This window comes from Crocodylus siamensis, chromosome 5 (assembly GCF_052110815.1).
Source record: "Crocodylus siamensis isolate JL-2025a chromosome 5, ASM5211081v1, whole genome shotgun sequence".
NCBI lineage: Eukaryota > Metazoa > Chordata > Crocodylia > Crocodylidae > Crocodylus > Crocodylus siamensis.
This window is the reverse complement of record NC_143399.1, coordinates 205121671-205143912: the sequence shown is the minus strand read 5'-3', so window position 1 is coordinate 205143912 and position 22242 is coordinate 205121671. Positions and strand designations below refer to the sequence as shown.

The 22242-nt window shown below is 46.0% G+C and overlaps 1 protein-coding gene across 2 annotated transcripts in view; it reads left to right on the top strand.

Moving 5' to 3' along the window:
• SMARCC1 (SWI/SNF related BAF chromatin remodeling complex subunit C1) overlaps positions 1-22242 on the top strand; it is a 139963-nt gene that overhangs the window by 102243 nt on the left and 15478 nt on the right. For both annotated transcript variants that reach the window (XM_090048004.1, XM_090048003.1), the window contains exons 25-26: positions 4920-5054; positions 9136-9394. In XM_090048004.1, coding sequence (XP_089904130.1) covers positions 4920-5054; positions 9136-9394 — 394 coding nt within the window. The remainder of the gene's footprint in view (positions 1-4919; positions 5055-9135; positions 9395-22242) is intronic.

The following is a 22242-nucleotide window of genomic DNA, read 5'->3' as shown; positions in this document are numbered from 1 at the left end:
ACATTAAAATCAAAATGACGTCTGTGTGCACACGCATACCCCAACCATATTTTATGTCTATCTGTGTGTATAAAATGCATGTGTCTATGTATGTATGTATGTATGTATGTATATACCCCCCATATTTTATATGTGTACACATCTCCATATTTTATCTATATGTGTCTGTGTATGCATGTACACACGCACTCCATATTTTATATTTGTATATATGTGTGCCTGTCTCTATATGTATACATACACACATGTTTATATACATGCGTGATATATTTATGTGCGCACACATACCCCCCCCCCCACGTATATGTAGTGAGAGAGAATCCACATTGCAATTAGGGTCTTTGCACTGTAAAGTAGCATTGCAGTCCAGTGAGGACTTCTCTTCCCATTTGCCCTAAATATCCAGGGAGACTTAAGATCTTTAGGGAGCCAGCCTGTGTATGTGTGATGGAGTAACCTCAACTCTGTTAAACCCCAGTTTATTAGCTGTTCCTATAAAAAGTTGTATGAAACCTCAGATGTTACATTTGAAAACCTCCTTGTGTCAAAGGATTCTTGCAGGAGCTTTTTGGGGATGTAGGCTGGTGAATGAGAGAATTTTTTAAATTTTTTTCCCCTTTGGGCTAATCTCTATTTTGCTGGGGCAGGTCATTGGGGACACAACTTCTGTTCCTACATCTGTGAGTGCCTTGTTTGAATTTGGGCTAGTCCTTTCACATCTTTGCTACTGTTTCCTGTCTGTAGACTAAGGTTTATAATCCACACATGCAGCTTGTGAGTATTTTAAAGTCCTTTGGGGAAAGACTGTCGAATGCAGAGTACTAGTGTGTTCTTGCTTGTGATACTCCCCCTTTACATCGTTCTCCTTCCTCACGCTAGATGACTAAATCACTCTTTTTTTTTTTTTCCCCTTGCCATATAGAAATGCAGCTAAAGGGAGGCCTAGGGAATCCCTTTCAGCATCTTTCTTCTGTGGATGCCCTTTCCCTGCACATAGTTTTAGTGCCCTTTACTGGGTCATGCGATTGAGCAAAGCAGCCTCCAGAAAGGCTGCTGATCCATGGATAATAAGGCCAGAAGGGCCTATTGTACTCATCTGGCTCATGCTCTTGCATGACACAGGGGATCAGGTTTCATTTTTGTTCAAAGTCCAATTGTTTAGGGTTGAACTAAAGAAGATCTTGGAACAGGGTGGAGGGGGTGGAAACAATTGGACTTTCAATAGAAAACTGCCAGTGATGCAGAATCCACCGCAGCCCTTTGCCCAGTGGTCCTCAACCCTGACAGGCGCAAGGGCCCCCTTGGAAAATGGCAGTTCTTAGTTCTCACTTGGTTTTTGGCTACAGAAAAATGAGACCCATTTTTCTGTTGCAAAGAACTTGAGAAGATCACAACAGGGCAGGAAGAAATCCATAATGTTAAAAACAATTTGAAAACCAGGTTTATCTTGTGCATCATGTTTGCACACCCAGCCTTGTACCCTACGACACACTGGAAAGGATGTCAAGGCACCCGGGGGTGCCACAGCACCTTGGTTAAGAATCAGTGCCATAGCAAGTTGTATATTACTCCCTAAGTCAGTGCTTTATTTCTAGTCTGATTTTTGTCTTTCTTTGGCCTAATAGGATCTTGTTATTCCTTTGTCTCCCAGACTCAAAAGTTTTCTATCAGCAAATTTGTTCCCTCCAGTCCTGAGTTCCTACAGCACCTATTTGGGGAACTTGCTGGCAGCCTAGTTCCCAGCTATTCATGTGATCCCTTTCATAACCCCACTGAGTTCTCCCTTAAAGGCTGTAGCGAGGCTTCTTGGCCCCTCTGCTCCTCTTGAAAGGCAGCTATCTAACTTCCAACCTATTTTTACCCACATCCAGTTCACACCCACTTTTTCTTGTGCCATCATTGTCCTTTTAGCTTCAGCAGCTCTTCTCCCTCTATTTAACCTTCCCGATCAGTTCATGGGGAGCCATATATCCGCAGTTGGCCTTTGTTTTCCTAGGTTAAACAAAGCCAAGCTCTTCAGGTCTCCACTAGGAAGGGAGGTGCTCCATTAGCTTAATCGCCCTAGTGACCCTCCTCTGCATCTGCTCCGGTTCGAGTTCATCTGTTAAACGCAGGTGACCAGAGTTGTGTACACGTTCCAGGGCAGTTTTTACCAGTGCTTTATACAGTAGTATAACTACTCTCCTGGAAATCTTTCTCCCGCTGCATCCTAAGATTGTATTTACCTTTCTCTTGGCTGCATTATTTCAGTCACTCGCACTCCTGCGATTGACTAATGCACAAAGTATTTATAGACCGTGATAGTCATCCATTAATCTTCTTCTGATAAGCTCAATAGAGTGAGCTCCCTGTGCACTCACTATAAAGGATGTTTTCCAGTCCTCTCATTATTCTCATGTCTCTTCTCTTAACTTTCCCCAATTTATTGACATCTTCCAACTGTACACTCCAAAAGTATTGCAGTAGTGGCTGAGCTGGCATCGAATAGAGATGTAACCGCACTACTCCTCGATTCTGCTGTTTATACATCTAAGAATTGCTTTAGCTCTTCTGATCATGGCCATGCGCTGGAAGTCAGGAGGGATAAGCATCTGAACATGATCCCCACACCTCTGAGTCACCACTTCCAAGATTAGGTCCCCTGTCCTATAAGTGACTTGCATTCGTTTATCCGAGGTGCATCATTTTAGGTTTAGCTTTATTAATACACACACATCGTTGTCTTGTACCAGCCCACCAAGCAAGCCAGATCACTGAATTGGTGTCCTGTTCTTCTTGCTTAGCATCCTCTCAGTGTTTGGCAGTGGCAAACCTTGTCAGTAGTGATATGCATCACTTCCCCCTCCCTTCTAGGCAGGTTGGGGTGTTATGCAACATAAGGCCGAGAACCGGGTCCTTCTCAAAGAGTGCCTGTTACGTGCTGTTTCCTTATTACAGTTTTATTTTGAGACCAATTGGCCACTTTCATCCATTTGAAGTATACCATGTTGATTTCTACATGGGTCCAATTTCCTTTCAAATGCCCTGTGGTAGCCAGGGAAATGCTTGACAAAAGGCCAGGTTTACATAGACTGCCCCTCATCAACCAAATTTTTGGACCCTCCTAAAATATCAGGCTAGTTTGATAAGAACTGTTTTCTGTAAGCCCGTGTTGATTGGCATGGATTATATTACTGCCCCCTACCTCTGTTAATAAAGAGTCTTATCAGCCATTCTCTTACCTTCTCCCAAATGGCTGGTTGGCTGTTTGGCCTATAATTAGGCAGGTCATCCCATTTACCTTTTGAAATACTACCGTGACCTACTTCTATTTCATCGTCTTCTGGAACTTTGCCCAGTCTTCCAAGGCTTTGCAAAATCAACATTAATGATCCAGAGAGCTTCTTGGTTGACTTCTTTTTTTTTGAAGCTCCTGAATACAAGTTTTCTGGATCTGCTATTTTTAAGTGTCCAATTTACTTTGTTGCTGTTTAACATTCCCCTTCCTAATGAACGCACGTTGGCTCCCCCTCCCTGATATGTTTGGCACTTTTAAAATGTTCTATGATTGATTTAATTCTTGATCCCACATTACAGTTTGGAAAAATAAGGCATGGGGAAGTGAAGTAAATAGTCCTAAACTGCACACTCAAGCAGTGTTGGAACCAGAATTAAAGCGCTTAATTCCTGTGCTAAGGTCACTGAACCCTTTTCTTGTAGTATGAGCTTTACTCTCTGTTGTGGTCTGCTGAAGTGCATGTTCAGCAAAGCCAGCCTATTTTCTCCCCTATAGTGTACAAGCATCATGGTGCTACCACATTGTACCTAATCATGACCACACCAGAAAATAAGGTTCCCTGGCTCAGTTCTACAAACCAGACAGCCGGCTTTGCTGAATTCTGCATTTTGTTTTTGAACAGAGATGTGATGGTGACTAGTACATTTTGCCATTTAAGAACTCATTCTTCCTTTTCCCTTCATGGTTGAAACTGAAAATACTAGAGCATTTTACAAGTAAAAAGCAGACAGTGTCGTTGTATTTAATGACTGTCTCATTTAGATATCATTTTTTTAAATGATTAATCCTCCTCAGATATGCACATGATTATCTGCAGTAGTAAAGATAAACCTTGTGGGAGATCTTTGAGGCTGGTTGGTTTTGTCTGTAGTCTATTTTTTGCTCTCTTATGTTTTCAATGTAGCCTCGCTTTTAGCTTTTCATAAAATGGGACTGCTGTGATAACTGGTTATAAAGGAAAACAGGGGTTTCTTTTATGGATGCTTTGAAAGCATATTAGGCAGAGAGTCAGGCATAGCTACCTAAAGCTTTTTGGGTAGACTCTCTCCTAGGCTGAAGCAGAATGGCTACATTGGGAACAACTTAAATCTTTACTTGCTTGCTGTAGAATGCTGTAATGGGGTCTGTCTTTAACTAGTTGTATGATTTCAAATCCAGCTGAGCAAAGATCTCTAGAATGGCTGATGCATGCCTGCAGTCGCTGCTTAGGCCTCCTGTATGTGTCGTTCCATGCAGTAGACATCATTAATGAGATCTGTTTTACATGACATGCGCTCCTCAGCTACTATAACCTGCTAACCTTAGACCTAGTTTCTTTTCCCCACATTATAATACCTCTGTGCCGCTTACTCACAGTGCTGAAAGGCTTGAAGTAACGTGACCCTGCCTAGGGGCAGTACTCTTCATGTTAGAGCCTAGCATCTATCTGCTTTGACTAAGAAGTTCTGAAAGCGTAGGATGATTGTTGATCGTCCTTCTGAACTTAAAAGATTGAAAATGAATAACAAATAGATGTTTGACAAAAGTGAACAAATGTTGGAATGTAGGCATCGGTTCATACATGGTTATTTAATTCTGTAACTCACTGAACTCCCTTCTGTAACAGATGCACGTGGCTAAACTTTGTATGTTTTACCCTCAGCACCTGGCAGCAGTGGAAGAGAGAAAAATCAAATCTTTGGTAGCTCTCCTGGTAGAAACACAAATGAAGAAACTGGAGATCAAGCTTCGTCATTTTGAGGAGCTGGAAACGATCATGGACAGAGAGAAAGAAGCTGTAAGTGCAGATGTTGTCTCCCATATCCTAGAGCAGAGCCACTGACTGAAGAGATCTATGTTGTAAGGACAGTTGGGTCATTAACAGATCCCTTCAAATCTGCACCCTTTGTTAGTTCACCTAGCACTGATCGTTAGTTAGTTACTGCTCATTTCACCAGTTGCATCAAGTTGGGTGGTGTTGCAGATAACTTGGAGGGCAGAGCTAGAAAGCAGAATGACCTGGATGACGGCAGATGTTTTTCCAGTCTAATCAGATGAGCTTCAACAAGAACAAGTGCAAAGCCCTGCACTTGGGATGGAATAATTGCATGAACAAATACATACTGGGGAATGACTGCCTAAGCTACAGGACTGCAGAGAAGGACCTGGGGGTTACAGTGACCATAGGCTGATTATGAGCTAACAGTGTGCTGTGGTTGCAAAATAAAAAAAACAAAACACAATAGCATCATAGGCTGTATTTCCAGGAGGGTCATGTATAAGTCAAGGGAAGTGATGTCTTCTGCCCAGAGTTGTATTTTTATACTTTTAACCTGGTTGGTCTTTAGTCTTTGTCTGTTCCTGTTCCTGGAGAAAGTTGCCTCCACAGCTCTCAGGAGCCTGTGTCTCCTACTCAGCACTTCGTGTGTTTGCTGAACCTGGAGTGCCCTCCCAGTGCAGGTGCTGTCCTCTGGGGATAGTCAGGTGCTTTAACCTGTAGAGCTCCCTGGGCAGATTACATATCTCTGAGCTGGAGGGTGAAAGTGCAGCTCTAAGAGGAGGGAAAGCCAAAGGAGACTACAGCAAGAATTGGGATGTGATGGGGAAGCAGTTGATTAAAGGGGACAGAAGAAGAAAGAGCAGTGGGATAAGAGAGAGGGGCCAAGAAGACGGATGTGGGGGGAGGAGGTCAGTGGAGGGGAGGGAGAGCGTGTTTGAGTAAAAGACCCCGTGCTTTTGTTTTGGCCTTGGGAAGGGCCTTGGGGTCTTCCCAGCACAAATGCAGTGATCCTAAAACAAGCGAACGACGAGGGCATCAGCCATTCTTGGTTTCTTCAGTTGCTCCGTTTTGCTGTCAGCAACTACTTTGCTGTGCCCTGGTACACATTCAAAATCGGGAATACCACAGAGGAGGTGCAGCCTGCAGATTTGTCACTGGTGGCTGTGGTGTTTGCTGAGCCAAGCTTTGGTTAATTTATTGGCTGTTTTTCCAGATGAGATCTTGTGTCATCCTAAGTACTGCAATGAACCCAAAATAAAATGTTTCATCAGGGACTCGTTGCCTTTTCCATACCCCCGTGGATCAGTTTGCTGTCCCTCTCGTGCAGAGGATGGTGGTGGATGTAGGCGAGATGAGATACTGACATGCAATTCTGGGTTTTTCCTACTCATCCTAATAGAGTTAATGGAATTTACATCCTCGTCCTGGCATTAATCAGACTGATAGGGTTTGACAAACTGGTCTCTTATCACAACTGAATGTCAACAAGGGTTTCCTCTTTGCTCGGCTTCCTCTGCTGTTCCAGCGTGGCATCTGCCTCTGACACTGATTGGCAGCTCAAGAAATGGCCGTAACTAGGTTGAAAAGGTTCTCTATGAATCTCCTTATCTTTGGGGGATATAGTCCGTTACAATGACATCCCTTTCTCCATTCTGAGGCACATGACATTTTCCTTTTTAAAATGTATGTACAAACTTGCCCCCTGGCTCCTGGTGGCTAAAATGCAGCTTTATTCCCCTGACATGCTGGATATTTAGCAGAGTAATTAATTCAACAAAAGGAGAAGTTCAGGAGTGGTGTTGTGGGCTCTCTGCGCACGTCCTTCCAGCTGTGTTCAAGTTGTCACAGCCCCATGTTAAAGGTCACCTACTTGTTACTGCTGGAAGACATCCCCCACTTGGGGCTGGAAGGGACGGGGTTTTAGGCACTGCACATTGTGTTTAATTTGTAATCTGAAGCAATTTCAGTACCGTTAGCTCAGATGGCGTGTCTGGAGGCTCTATAGATAGGAGCCTTGTTGACCCAGACTTTGGGGTAACACATGAATGAATGCATTCTTTAGTGCGGAGGGAGGGGGGAAAGCAGAGGGGTGGGCTGGTGACGGCTGTTGTAGCGGTAAAGAATACATCCACGCAGCAGTTGCTTTTTGCAATATCCCTGTGGATTAGATAGCTTCTCTTTTTGAAAACGTTTTACACCTTGCTCCATTTGTAAATGTGGTGGAGAAGCTTCTGTCATTCCTGGCCACGGCACTCTCTGCCTCTCCCCTCCCCCATCAATTTGTTTTTGGCGGGGTAGGGTTTAGCAGCCAGGCATATTTTTAGGCATGTGTTGGCATTGTGGGAATACTCATAATGACATCTCATTGGATTGCCCTCTTGAGATGTACTGTAACGAGATGATGGCATGAAGATGGAGAGGCAGGGACGTGGTAGCACAAAAGCGTGCTGCAGTGGTACTTCCCTTTATTCAGCCTTGCTCTTGGAGCACTTGCTGTAATTCTGCTGTGAACTGCCTACCACCTCTTGGCTCTGCTTTCACACAAGCACCATCGCATCACTGGTGTATTTGTCCCTTCATTTGAGCAGATTCCTCCTGGTAACGTCAAATCAGTCAAGGACACAGAAATCATAGCAGGGTGAATAAACACGTCATGGTCATTACATGCTGAAAAACATTCCCCAACAAGAGCTATGCATTATTCATTAGTGTCCCCATCTGGTTCTGTTTGTGAATGCCTGCTCTGTAGCAGAAGGCTGTTCTCATACATGTGCTGGAGGTGAATGTCTGCTACATGGGTGGAGTTGAGGGGTCTTTGTGTGTTGTGAAAGGGTGCTCCCGAAGATTAAAGGCCTCTGAATGCAAGCAGTGTTAAACCCCAAAGCACGGCTTGTTGCTTAAAGCACTCCCCTTTGAGCCTTGAGAGCAGAGATGCAACTTTCTGTAACATGGGTTTTTAGCCTCCATGCGTTTTTTAACTTGATATAAGAAATCATAGCCACCATCGCTTTTTCTTTCCTTCCCTAGGAAGAGATGGCTTAGCCAGAATCCAGACAAAGGCAATTCATATCCACAGAGCATTATTCAACCACATGGAGATTGCAGGGGAATTAGGAGAGGAATGTATTAGCTGCCTGTCTTCTAGGCTGATGTTGGTTTCTGACCTGCTTCCTAGTTAGCATAGAGAGGATGTCTGTTTAAATGAGGTTGCCAGCTGGCATAGTTCATACTCAACTCTCCACAAATCCAGTTTCTCCACATTTTCACTAGTTTCTTTCATGGCTTCCTGAACAGAAGAGGTTTGTATAGTTCTGGTGAAAAGTGTTGTTGTAAACCTCCACGAGACCAAAGGATGTACGTTTTGTATGTTAAATGCTGCTGATTTTAAACAACTCAGATATTTTTCAAGCGAGTTATGGCTTAATGTACCAGGCTTGCTGACCATGATGAAACAATCACCGAGGGACTTACAGTAAGAACCCATTTCTGCAGTTAACAGATTTATTCAGTGTCTTGGTTGTGGGTTACAAGGCTTGGCCTCTAAACTCCCACAGTGACCTGTTGGTAAAAGAAGTTGAAGGGAGAATCATCCTGCTAAAACTGCCCCGCGTACAAGCCAGACCCAGTGATGAGTGGGTCGTGGCGACGTGCAGCTCTTACTCTGGAAATTGGGGCCTGTAGTTTGTGTTGCGGGGGCAGAACTTGATCGTGGAGGATTTCCACGGGGGATTCCTCAGGTTGTATGTGGTTAGGACGCGGTGACTTTCTTGAACATGGTGCAAGAAGGTGACTGGATGCCAGTGAAGGTTTGGAAATGAGTGCAGGTCGGCCATTCATACCGTTTCTCTTGTAGACTGCTGTAGTGGCATTGCCGAGGCCAAAAGCACCACAGTAAATTTTACCTATGGCAAGTAGCACCGGGCAACACCCCTTGTTAATAGCATGGGCTATCGCTGATTAGGGAGCAGCACTGAGCTGAACAGGTGTTCCCATCTGGTTATAAGACTTTCTGGAGGACGTGACCTTCCTGCACCTTCTGTAACTTAGCTGTGTTCTCTCTTTCTTCCCTCGTCCCCCGTCTCCCCTGGCTTGACTGTAGCTAGAACAGCAGAGGCAGCAACTGCTGACGGAGCGCCAGAACTTCCACATGGAGCAGCTGAAATACGCTGAATTACGGGCCCGCCAGCAAATGGAGCAGCAGCACAGTCAGAACGCCCAGCAGTCGCACCAGCACTCCAGTGGGCCGGGCATGAACCCACTCGGGGCGCCCACACATCCGGGCTTGCTGCCCCATCAGCAGCCCCCTCCGTACCCCATGATGCATCACCAGATGCCCCCTCCTCACCCACCGCAGCCAGGTAAGAGATCAGTGTGACAGGTCTGTCTGCACCCTTTGTGATGGACTTCAGCTGGGAAAGAAGAGAGGTAGCGCTGTGTTAAGTTGCACAGAGAGTTGCATGTGGATTCATGTAGCGTGGTGCTTACAGTATAACAGGTGCCTCTGACAAAGCGGGAAGGCAGTTTGAGGCCAGAATGGTTCGCGCAATTCCCCTACACAGCTTCATTTGGTCACTCTCCTCAACCTTGCTATAGCTGCAGCCTGCCTTTGTCGACAAGCCTAGAATCAGGCAATCAAAACATTTTTGTTTCTTTTTCTTGGGTTGCTTCTTGCTTATGTTAGGATATGCGAGTGAAACCTGGCATCTCCCCAGTATCCCTGTTACTCACTGGTTCAGCGATGCTTCTTTCCAGCTCTTCTTATGGAAGGCCACTTTTCATCATTGTCATCCCCATACCAATCTGGAGATACTCCAGGGCAAAGCCAGCCCACGTCAACATGGGAATAGCAGCTCTGAACATTTTCCAGGTTCCAGGAAAAGTGCTCTAAAAATGAATACATTATTCTACCCTTGTTTTCAGTGTAGCATCCCTCACTCCTGCCACCAAAATGTTGGTGGGTGGGTTGTAAGTGCTGTAAATGCAAATGTATTGCTGGCCTAGATTATTCATAACGAATAGCTAACATTTTGCTACTATATAAAGATGGAGAAGAGAGTCCCTGGCGGGGAGAGATCCTGCAGTCTGCATTAGGCAGAACACAAAGAGAATGGGGAGAAAGAAGGGGAACTAGAAGCAGAGGGAAGAGGGTGCTAAAATAAGCAGCTCAGATGCACAAGAGACCAAAGCAGAGTGAGAGGAAAGGAGTGGGTAGCACGAGTGCAAATTCCAGGGGCAGGGGATTTGGAAAGAGCAGAGGAGGGATACCTCATGCACGGGAAGAGAGTACTGTTTAAGGACAGGAAGGAGCAGAAGGAAACTCATGAAAGCCGAAGCAGGCATCACAGCTAGCAGGAGCAATGGGACAAGGCAGGCAGAGGGCCAGCAGGGATGAAATGCGAGGCAGCAAGAGCTGTGCCTCTTGCTACTTTGCTTCCTTGCAGTGGGGTTAAGGCAAGCTTCTACCAGTTGAATTTCCTGGGGGTTGTTCTGGTTTGTAGGCAGCTACTGCTGAGGATTTGCAAGTTTTTTGTGAGGATTTGGTGAGGACTTTCTAGTCAGCCATTTAAACTCTGGTGCCTAAAAGAGCAGTTGGGAGACTCCATTGGTTCCCTCACCTTCTCTCAGATGCCCCAAAAAATCCATCGCCAAAACTAGAAAAAGGGTGGGATAAAAGAACACCCCTCAATAGAAGGAGCAAATTCCCAAGCAGTTTTTATACATCATAAACAAGCAAATTAGGGGATTTGCATCCTTTGCAGGTCCCCTTCAAAGACCTTGAAATCTGAGGTTATGGGCCATGGGTGTCCGTGATAGGGTCAAAACAGCTGGAAGGGAGCCTGTTGTTAGGCATCCCGTGTTCAGATATGAGAATGAAGAGTTATAATAGAGGGAGAGTTAGTGAACAGGGTGAGAGCATGGACGGTGATGGAAGTTGTAGTGGATGAAGTGTGAATGAGAGTGAAGCACTGAAGGAAAGAGCAGATTTTGGAACAGTTTTAAGAGTGAAGTGACTAGACTCGGTGAGGCTGGATACGAGGAGAGGAGGTAGGAGTCCACGTTAGCGCCGATGTCAGGAGCATCACAGTGTCCGTAGCAGAGACTGATCTTCAGTAACAGAATAGTCCATCAGACTCCTGCCGCAGCTGTCCTGCTTCTGGTCTTCTCTTGCAGCAGTTAAAGTGACTCCTTTGTGAGATCAGCTGCAATGATCCAAGTGATGCATGACTTCTTTCATGCAGTAGAACAGAAGCATCCTCCCCTGTCTGGAGCCCAGTGCTGCTCCCCAACTGCTCTCCTAGCTTTTTCATCCCAATCCTCTGGAGAAGTAAGATGTCCATTAGGAAAAATCGGAGAGTACCATGTACCTGTTACTTTGCAATGGAAAAAAAATCCAGCCAATTCAAAAAAAAAAAAAAAGACTTCTGAATCACACTTACAAAATGTGGTACTGTATTCTGCAATAATGGGCCAGACCATGCTCCATTACAGTGATACTATAGTGTTTGGGATGGGGTAGCAGAGTCTTAAGTATGAAAGGCTGTTAGAGCTCTTCAGATAGAGAAATCTAACCCACAGGAAACCAGTAAACACCAAAAATTTTCTGTGGGCAACAGGAAAGATGGCAACTCAGGTGCCACTGTGGAGTTCGAAAAGCAAATAGGTAAATATGGGGGGCAGATTGCTAATATCAGGAGTAGAAAGCCAGAAAGAATCAGTGGATTAACATCATGGGTAAAAGGGAAAAATGATGAAGATAAATGTTGCCAAGGTGGTGAATGATTTCATTGCTTTGTTCGTCAGTGCTGAGGAGATTCTTGCCTTTGGACTGATTCTTTTCTGAGGATAAAGATAAGACATTTTCAGAGGCTGAGATATCAGAAAAGGTGCATATTGGTAATTTAACATTCAGTTAGTTCCTCATCCCAGCTGGTCCATCCAGAAGTTGTGGTGGAGCCTAGGAATGAAGTCACTGACCCGCTAGCAAGAGATTCAGCATCTCATTATAACTAACCGCTTTTCCAGAGGGCTGTAGGGTAGCAAGCATCATTGTTCTTAGGGTTTTGAAAAGTGCTGTGGGTGATCTGCGGGATTAAAGATATGGAAGTCCTGCATTTGTACCTGCCAAATGAGCTGAAGTGATGATTAAAAACAGAGTAGCACCACATGGAAGGTAATGATGTGATGGTCTAACAAGCAGCTTTTGCAAAGGAAAGAAATCCTTACTAATGTCCTGTGGGGGTTTTTTTGATCATGTCTATAGAGTAGTTGATAAAGGAGAGCTGGTAGATTTATTTAGGCATTCAAAAAGCCATTGAGACGGTCCCCCACAAGAGGCTATGGAAGAGTTAGTTATGGGATGAGATGTGGATGTTGTCGAGAGCCAGTAACTAGCTTGGAGACGGAAAGCAGAGAGTGGAATTAGTTGATATTTGGTCTGGTAAAAGGTGTGCTGCGGGGATCACATGTGAGATCCTGTATTAAGTACGTGCTCTGGGAAAACAGTGAAGTGGCAAAATGCAAGTGAAAGCATGTTGTAGGGAGAAGCCAGGGCAATGTGGCACCTCTTAGGCTAAATTGTGCAGAGAAGCATAGCTTCCCTAATCAGAGAAGTGGGATGGAAGAGACCTCCACGGGTCACGTCTAGGTCAGTCCCTGTCCAGACCATCCTGCACAAATCCATTGTCTAATCTATTGGCAAAACTACACAGTCAACCCTGACACAACCATGAAACCTAGATCTTCCTTCTGCGCCCAAGGCTGTTAAAAATAAATGAAGAAAAAATGCTCAAGAGATCCAAGGAAGGGGTCCATACCCCTTGCTTCAGAGGAAGGAACCCCCCACCCCTTGTCCATACCAGTCAGACCATGGGGTAAAATTCCTTACTGACCCCAAATCAGACAATTGGTCTGATCCCAAGCAGAGCCAGATGCTTTGAAGGGTCTTGTGGAGTGCAGGGTGTGAATAGAAAGAAATAAAGTCCTTTAGATGCAGTGGATAGGGAAAGGGGAAGCAAAGAAGGGGGCAGTGCTGAGAGGGGCAAAGGTGGGTTGAAGACTTTAAAAGGAAGAAACAAAGCAGTTAACCCACAGAGGCAAAGAAGGGTTATAAAGCGTAGATAAGGTAATGGGGTAAGAATCCATAGTCCCTGTTGAGACCCTTCTTAATGCGCCTTAGTCCATAGATAATTTCTTGTTATGCAGTCTCACGTTCGAGTTTGGTTTTGACAGTTTTAAGAGCAGCTACTCTGAGAGAGATCAGTGATGAGGTGTCCAGAGAGGTTGAAGTGTCTTCTGTGTCTTTTTAGAATTGAAGTCAAATTTGTGTCCATTCCTTTTTTTTTTCACATGGGGATTGGCCTGTCTATCCAAGGTGAACTGCGGGGGGACACTGGAAGCAGGTGATGGCAGGTGTGATGTTGGTAGAGGAGCAGGTGAATGGATCTCAGATGTTGTAGTGGTGTTTGGTCTAGTGATGGATGTGGTCTGTGTTGATGAGGAGGCATTGCATTGCCTTATGGCTTGATGAGAATAGAAATTAAGCAGTCTATTGCTGGAGAGATGCTATTTTTAGGTTGCAGGGGCTGCCTATAAGCCAGGATAGGCTTGTACCTAAGACTGACTTAGAGATAGTTGTCACTTTTCAGGACAGGCTGGAGGTCATGAATGGTTTGTCCAAGATGTTCAAGCAAGGAGCTGTAGGTTTCAACACATGGGTTTGTACTGCCGTGTCCCAGTGCTGGTATTGTAGCAGGTCAGAGCAGGGTCGAAGTCTGGCTCTGATTTGAGTAGCTACAGTTTGGGGATTGTATTGTAAGTGTAGGAATCCCCACTTCAGATCTTTACAGCATGCATCCTGATCAGAGCAGATACAACTGTAGTGTAGAGCTTGGCTCTAGTTGTGTGCTTAGGGTGGAAGCTGGTGGTCTGGAGGTAGTTGTAGCGGTCACTTGGTTTCTGATGCAGTGTGATGATGACTTAGCCCTTGCAAACTTTCATAGTGGTGTCCAAGAAATGAGTTTGCTCAACGGAGCATCCTGGAGCCAGTGTGGTGGAGGGTGGAAGCTGTTAAAGTCCAGGTGGAATTTCTTTGGAGATTCCTTCCCATGTGTCCATACGATGATGCCATCAGTGTAACTCAGGTATGGCCGGCAGGGAGAGGCCACTTGCAGAGGCGACAAAAGTTCAAGGTTTGGCCTATTGGGGCACCATGCGTGTGCTCATGATAGTACCGTTCATTTGTAGGTGTTAGGGATTCTGCAAATCAGAAAATTGTGTGTGAAGATGGAACGGGAGTGCACAATAGAAACAAGCAGCAGCATCTGGGATAATGTTTCTTATGGCCTGTAATCCATCCTCTTGGGGGCTGTTGGTGTGCAAAGATTTGACATCCAAGGTAACTAGTACTTGGTTTGCTGGAAGCTTGCCACTGAAGCCTAGTTTCCATAAGAAATTGGTGGTATCCTTCAAGTAGCAGACAGCTCCAGTGGTATATGAGAATAGGGTAACACCAACACAATCAGAAACTCCCTCTGTGATGGTGCCAGTGCCAGAGACCACAGCTTGCCAGGTATGTGGATCTTGGGTTAATAAGTAAAAGGTGCTTGGTCTGGGTTCCCGGGAGGTGAAAGTATCAATCCTCTCCTGTGTTTAGTCTTTAAGAGCCATCTCGGTTCCCTCTGGTTTTGTTCTGTGGGGTCTTTGGTCAGGAGTTTGCAAACCTCCATGTTGGAAACCTCAGCTCTTTGTGTCTGCTGTTCTGTGCATGACAACAGTGTACTTTAGTAGCCTGTTATATGATAATATTAGGGCTGTTTTAAATCCAAGTATGGCTCTGTTCCAGAAGACTGAGGTTGTAACATATGCATTGTTGTTTTTTGGCAATCTAGGCAGAAAACATTAATGTACAGGTCCAGAGTGGGACTTCAACCCTCAGGTGGAGTCCAGGAGGTGTCCTTCCTCTTGTGTATGGGTACGTGGCGGGTTGATTGTTGTATGACTCCTTGTCGTGGAAATATTCCTTTGGTTTTAAGTGGTGGAAAAAAGCCTGAAGGTCCTCATACAGCTCCACCTTACTCAGTTGTGCAGTGGGGTAGAAGAGAAAACTGCACGGCGGTACAGATACTTCAGCAGAGCTGAGTGTGGCTGGGTAGGTTGATGACATAACTGGATTGTAGGGTGATCCTTGGAGCATTTGTTTGGAGAGTTTTTGCTTCCTTCAACTCCTTTGAAAGAGTGGAGGTTTTTGGGATGGGTTTCAGGGCTGAATGCAGAGATCTTTGGGTGGTTCTGTGTGCTGGCTGCAAGTCTGGTGCTGATCTGTTCCCATTTGCTGTGTGGAGCGCTTACTAGGGAGAGAGTGAAGCACAGCTTGTCAGAATAGGCCAGTGATTCTCAATGAGCATCACTGGGGTGCCTTGATATTTCATAGACATTCGGGCTGGAAGGGACCTCAGAAGATCATCGATCCAGCCCCCTGCCCGAAGGGCAGGAAGTCAGCTGGGGTCATAGGATCCCAGCAAGATAAGCATCCAATTTACTCTTGAAGGTGTTCAATGTAGGTGCTTGAACCACCTCCGCTGGCAGACTGCTCCAGACCTTGGGGGCTCGGACAGTAAAGAAATTCCTCCTTAAATTGAGATCCTTTTAGGGGTGCCACACAGCACTGTTGGGTGTGCAAACAGGATTCACAGGATAAACCCAGAAGTTTCAACTAGGGAGCCATACTGTTATAACCATTCTGCCTTGTGGCGGTCTTTCTGAGTTTCTTGTAATGGAAGAATTGTTCTGGTATTTCTCTGTAGTCAAAAAAAAGAAAAAAAAGAAGCAGCAAAAACTACTCTGGCATTTTTCCCGAGGGGTGCTTCAAGTTTCAAAAAGGTTGAGAACCACCGCCATAGGCTGTGTGATGCGTTGAATGAAGCAGATCAGTCACTTGGAGTCCTTGGGTGTGAGCTTCATCTGCCTGCATCTGGTCGGGAAGAAGATACTCAAGTATAACGGAGCAAGTTTGTGTAGACTGATTGCAGTCCGCTTCATTCAGCTGAGCATGGTGGCATCCATGAGCAGAGGTACTTAACTCTTAGTCTGATGTTAGAGAGAAGGCAATGTGGCATCTTGTAGTTTGGACAGGACCAACAAACACTTCAGAAAGGCCCAGACTGGGTAAGGGAATCAGCACAACGGCGAATGAAATGCAAAGCGGTGCCCAGTAGAGAGGAAGCTGTGAAATGCTAAAAGGTTAGCTTGTGCCAGGTAATACTGATAACATCATGAGGTTATCCATGCCAGCAGCGAGGTCTCATCTGGAACAGTAGGTGCAGTGCTAGTCCCTTTTGGGATAGGCTTCATGGCTGGGTGCAAAGATCTCCTCGGAGCAGATGTTTCAGCATGGGAAGGTGCTAAAAAGGATGAAGGATCACATCTACATTTTACACAAGGTCTTCAGTCTGGATGAGATTTAACATGGTGAGCAGATCATCACACCTGACTTCTTATACCTTCCTCTGAAGCTGGGCAGCAGTTCCCATGCTGCAGTGCTGAGATCAGAAACAGGACTGAAGCAGTCCAGCAGTTCCCATGTCACAGTATTTATTCGGGGTAAGAATTTGGAGTTCTCCAGCAAACAATCTCTTGGAAGAGTTCAGGGGCCTAAGCAACTTTTCTTTCCTCTCGTCCTCTTTCACTCGGCTTCTGTAGTCTTCTGCGGGAAGCGGAAGTCACCTTGGGCTACCTCAAAATCTTGCATGAGGTTCAGAAAGTTTGAGAGGAAAACCTCTTGCGAAGACCAAGGAAGTTGCCCTCATTTCAAGTGGCAAAACTCTCCAGCTTCCAGCTGAGATGACTAGGGGTAGTTTTTGTACTTGAAAATGGGGCAAATTCACTGCGGCCTTCAGCATGAGGAGTTTGGTATCCTCAGGGCAAGGATTTTCCATGTGCGAGAGGAAGGGGCTCCTGAGCCAGAGACTCCCAAATTGACCTGACCGTCCACATGGCAAAACAGGCAGGGGAGGCCACTCGCTGCTTGATATCCCTTTTCTCTGCATCCCAGCAGTGTGAGTATCTGCTGGGAGAGCTCTTAAAACGAAGCAACCTTGGCAACAAATACAGTGAGTCGCATCCTACAGATGCTCTGCTAAAAACTTAAGAGTTAAATCTGCACTCCCATCTCTTTTGTTGCATGTGTATAATGACAGCCCTCGTCTCAAACACATTCCTCCTCTGATTCTTAGTTTTTCTTAAAGATGCTTGAAGCCAGCATTCAGCCATCTGAATGTGTGCTGTCGAGAGTGATCCCTTTGCGGCAGGACTTGAAACGGAGGGAACCTGAATACCTCTGCTTATTAAAGTTCCTTGGCAACGTGGAGTTAGGTTAGTAACCCTGCTGGCTGGGAAGAGCTCCAGATTGATTAATTCCACACCACTCCCCATCTCCCTTTTCCACTGCAGTGGGACACAGCTTTCCTCCATTTGTAGTGAGAATGCCTGCCTTTTCTGCTGGGCACCGTGCTCACAGGAAAATATAATCCCTCCTGAGAGAAGCTGACAGTCTAAGTCTGTCTGTTGCTGTTCTGCTTTCCACTAGGAAGACCGTCGCGTTTCTAGGGTGGCCAAAGCAGCATCTGCGTGTTGTTTGGAGGGGCTTTGGCATCCTTTTTAGATGACGGGCCCTCCAGTGAGCAGACAAACTGAGGGCACACCTGGAAGAGACTTTGTGCTTACTGTTTCTGAGCTAAGCCTCTCTTTTCTCAGCCGTCCTCTTTCTAGATAAGTCGCTAAATATATAGGTAAAATCCACACAGATGAGATTTTTTTTCCCTAGTCTGCCAGAGAACTTGGCACAAAACTGCCAGCAGGCCTTTAGATAAGAGCTAACGGCTTGGATGATATAGTTCAGCTGTTTCAGATTGGCTGCCATCAGGATGAATGGCCTAGTCCCAGCATAGGGGGCCCTCTTTCTGTGGCTGTTGCAAGGGACTTCCTGTCTAAACTTTAATTCTGCTACATCTCTGTTAAGGAAACCTACCCTTTTGTGGGGGAAAAGCATCAAGTTTCCTGGGCGGGCCAGTCGCCATAGACTGATCCATTTGCCTTCATCAGGAATTCCCAATCGGTAAGTCCAGCAGACTTTCCAGACCCAACTTTTCAATGCAGAAAACTTTTAAAACACTGGTGAAACCCAGTTGCTTTAGAGAGAGGACAAATGGAGACAAAAATGGAGGAGCCTTGTTTCCAGTACTTTCATTGGAGATTTGAAGGAAGTTGGGATCAAAGAATTATTTCCCAGCAAGAGTTTCGCCTCCACATGAATCACAGTAAGCTTATGGGTTTGAGCCATTATTAAAGTAACTGAAATGTGAATGCCCTGACAGAGCCAGCACATTTCAATTACTTTTTCAATTCCAATGACATGTCCCATGACATGAGTGTATGGGAGAGCCTTCCCTTCCTGGGGAAAGAAGAGGTGCTGGACTCACTCATCCCCGGTGAACTTCTAGAGGAACAGGGAGAAGTCCTCTGAACCCCGTCACATCTGCAGCCTCATAAAGACTTTTCTTTGATCATGGAGTAGTTAGATAAGTAAGCCTTAAAGAGGATTTACGCTTTGTCTCCCTCAAGATGCAAGAACTATGTCCCAGTCTTGTAGACCAGGGAAGTCCAGACAAGAGTCAAGTAGGTAGAGGGAAGTCAGCAAGGGGTGGTGCTGAAAGAGGAACTCTTGGGCCGGGGGCGTTATTAGCAGCGCTCTCAAGGGGTGGCCCTATACCTCCTCTTTCACAGTAGGATAGCGCTAGTGAAACATGCCGACAACAGAGCAGAGAGGCATTGCCACAGAAGATTGGCATTTTGTACAGAAAAAGCCAGATACTTTGAGAACTGGAATAGTAGAAATGGTATGAAATATAAGGGTTCACAGTGCAAGGTCATGCAGCAGAGACAGGAAACAGGTCATGCCATTTTACAAGGTGCTAGCAAGACTTCCTGGGGAACACTGCACAGCGCTGGCCAGCCTTGCTCAGAACCGCTCCGTTCAAATGAAGGAGCCTCGAAGGGCTGTTGTGTGGTCCAGGAGCAGGGGAGCCTAGCCTAGGCGAGGGGACTTGCTGGACCTAGCAAACAGAAGGCTGAGAAGTGATAACGGTCATCTTCTGTGGCAGCACCGTGTGAGGAAAGACTTGGGAGGAAGAATGACCATTTAAGCTGTAGTGTAGAGCAGTGCTGGCATGAGCAAGTGGGTGGTACATATTGACCTTGATAAACTCCAGCTGGAAATTAGGAAGCATTTACCTGTCAGCAGAGGGAGGATCTGGAATGGCCTTCCTCCCAATGGGAGTAGTGGCGGAAGAAACCAAACTGGTTGAAGAGGGCCTTGATAAATCTAGGAGAGGGTTTGAGTGACGTGATTGCCAACAATAGCAGAAGACTGGCTCAAGCGGGACAGTCTGTCGCTAAGTGGCTTGCTTTAGGCAGCAGGTCAGTAGCAAAGCCAGGCCATTTAGAAATAGGGCATTCCTGATGGCTGATTTCATGCTTAGTCCACTGCCTGTTGTCTTTGGCAGGAGTTATTACTTTTTATGACAGGTGGACTCTTGTGCACATGAAATAATTTCTGGTTCCTGTGTGCAGAGAGGACTCTGATTCCCTTGAGGTTTTGTCTCTGCTACAGCCAGGCTGTCAGTTCAGTTCAATGTTTGGGATCTTTCCAGTGCACCATTTGGCTGCAAAAATGGTCCACACAAGTACTTATGATGTAGGTCCTTCCTCCCACTCCCATCTCCTTCCCCTTCCCCTCTTTCTCTTGTGTATACATTTTCTTCTGGAGAGATGCATTAACTTGTGGCTGCACGCCTCAGGGGATTAGTAATGGAATCGAGAGAAGTTTTTATTTCCATCAGCAGCAAACAGAATTTTATTACTGAATAATTGCAGTCCTTGTGGCCTATCTAAAATGAATTAATGAGCTTAACAAAATCATTATTGGGCATCTGGCCACAGTGCAGATTTGCTTCCCTGTTGTAGATGTTGGGTAGGACTCGCGTGAGCAAGCTCTGCGGAGGTGCCAAAGACCAAGGGCAGAATTCCCCTGACGTGGGAAAGAAGTCTGTCCTGGAAAGGGCTGAGGCATGCTGCCAGGAGGCAGCCTGGGAAAGCGAGTAGGTGAGGAACCTCTGGCTTTGGGGCCATCAGTCCAGTTCTTTGCCCCATGCCAAACTTGAAAGCAGCTTTTGCAAAAAAGTGCTTTGCCCCTGTCTGGAACTGGTCTGTGATGCAGGCAAGTCCTCCCCGCACCCAGAGTGATGTAGAGAGGCCTTTGTAAAGCAGAGGGGCAGGTTCCTTCACTGGAAAGTGGGCAAGTAAGGGCTGTCTTGCCAGTCCAGCTTCTGCAAGGCATTGACCCCATTCAGCCTCACTGGAGAACGCCTGGAAGAGTTTCTCAGTGACTGAGATATCTCAGGTGTCATGTTATTGGAGCATCTCCAAATGGAAGAGAGCAGGGGGCCTGAGTGGCACAGGAGAGGAGGCATACTGGTGCAACAGCCCACTTGTAGCTGCTGCTTTGGCTGCATGGTTTTAATTTCATGGACTTCGTTGTGGTTCCCAACAGCATAATTAACAGACTTCACTTTTGTCCTCTTTCTCCCTTAGTAAGGAATAAAAAGTCTAGCTGTGGATCCAACAGACCGTGAATAAAATGCTAAGTGAAGCAGCCCTTGAGTGCTTGGAGTAGGCTGGTGAAGAGATGGTTCAGAACAGGGTGATTTGAAGGTCTGTAAAACATTTATTAACAGAAGAAGAAAATAACCCTGGCTTCCAGCCTTCCCACAGCCAGATTGCACTTGAAGGAGGGTGTCAGCCTGAGGCTAGTGTGGGGCCTTCTCAATGGATCTCCATCCCAAAGGGAGCCCCAGGTGAATGCTTCAGGGCTTTTATGACAAACTACCAGCTGTGCTTCACTTCCTTTTGAGTGCATGTTGCTGCTTCTAGCACACTTCGTATTCCCCAGTTATGCCAGGGCCCAGTTGCAGGGCATTTGTCTGTGTTGTCCGTTGTGTAGTCCAGTGATTTTCAGCCTTTTTTTATTTGCAGACCTCTTTGACTTGTAAATGTTTGTATTCACTTACTTTTGATTGATCTTAGTCATCTTTTGTGGACCCCTTAGACATCGTCTGCAGACCCCCAGGGGTCCACAGACCACAGGTTGAAAACTGCTGTTCCAGTGGATCCAGCATCCTTTTAAATCCCTTTGAAGTCACGACAGTTTTTGCTCCAGGTCACATAGCTGCAGGGGGAATGAAAGAGGGTCCATTAGCTAAAAATCTTTTACCTCTCAGCGACATTGGTCATCTCCTCTGTGAAGGAGCAGCCATCAAACTTGTGTTTCACTTGTAAACGTTTTTGAGAGCTGGTAGGGAGGGGCTCAGGGCAGGCCTCCTTCTGCCCTGGAGAACATGTAGCAAAAACCGTGTGATGATTGGGAGAGCAAAGGAAGACCCTTGTATATGAACTCACCTTACATTAAGTGCAGTTGCAACAGCAAAGTCCATTTTTTCTTCCTCAGAGCCATAGTGAGAACTTTCTAAAAAGAGTCTTGCCCATCAGCTAACACAGCCCAGGGCGTACTGTGTTGGTACCAGACTGCAGCTGGTATTGGGCAGGAGGCACATCTGTGTGCTAATGCAGGACAGAGCATGTGGCTTGAACTTAACACGTGTCCCCCTTAAACGTGCTCAAAACAGGGCCGCTGTCTGTAGGAAATAGATTGTTGCATCAGTTGAGCTCTTCCCAAAAGGTGTAGAAGGGAGTGACACTGTGGCATTCCCCTTGTTCAGGACCTCCACCTAGCAATCCTGAAATCGGAGAGAGGCCACTGCAAAGATGCTTCAGAAGCGAGTCAAAAAATCTCTTTGAACTCCCAGAGCAATCTCTTGTGGAAGGGAACAGCTCTGTCCTTCCCTGACACTTTTCCCATGGATTCTGGTGCCCCTGGGTGGGAAGTTCGGTACATCTCTGCCTCTCATCCCAAGAGGATCTTGGCTCCCTCAGGGTTGCTGCCCTTTGGTTCCTCTCATTGCAGCAGGACTCGGAGGGGCTCTGTCCTCTTTGAGAGTGCAGAGCCAGGTATCCGAATGGTACTGAGGTGTCTAGAAATGCAAAGAAGGGGTTTTTGGAGTTCTTAAGTGCTAACCTGCCTTTGAAACAGGAGTAG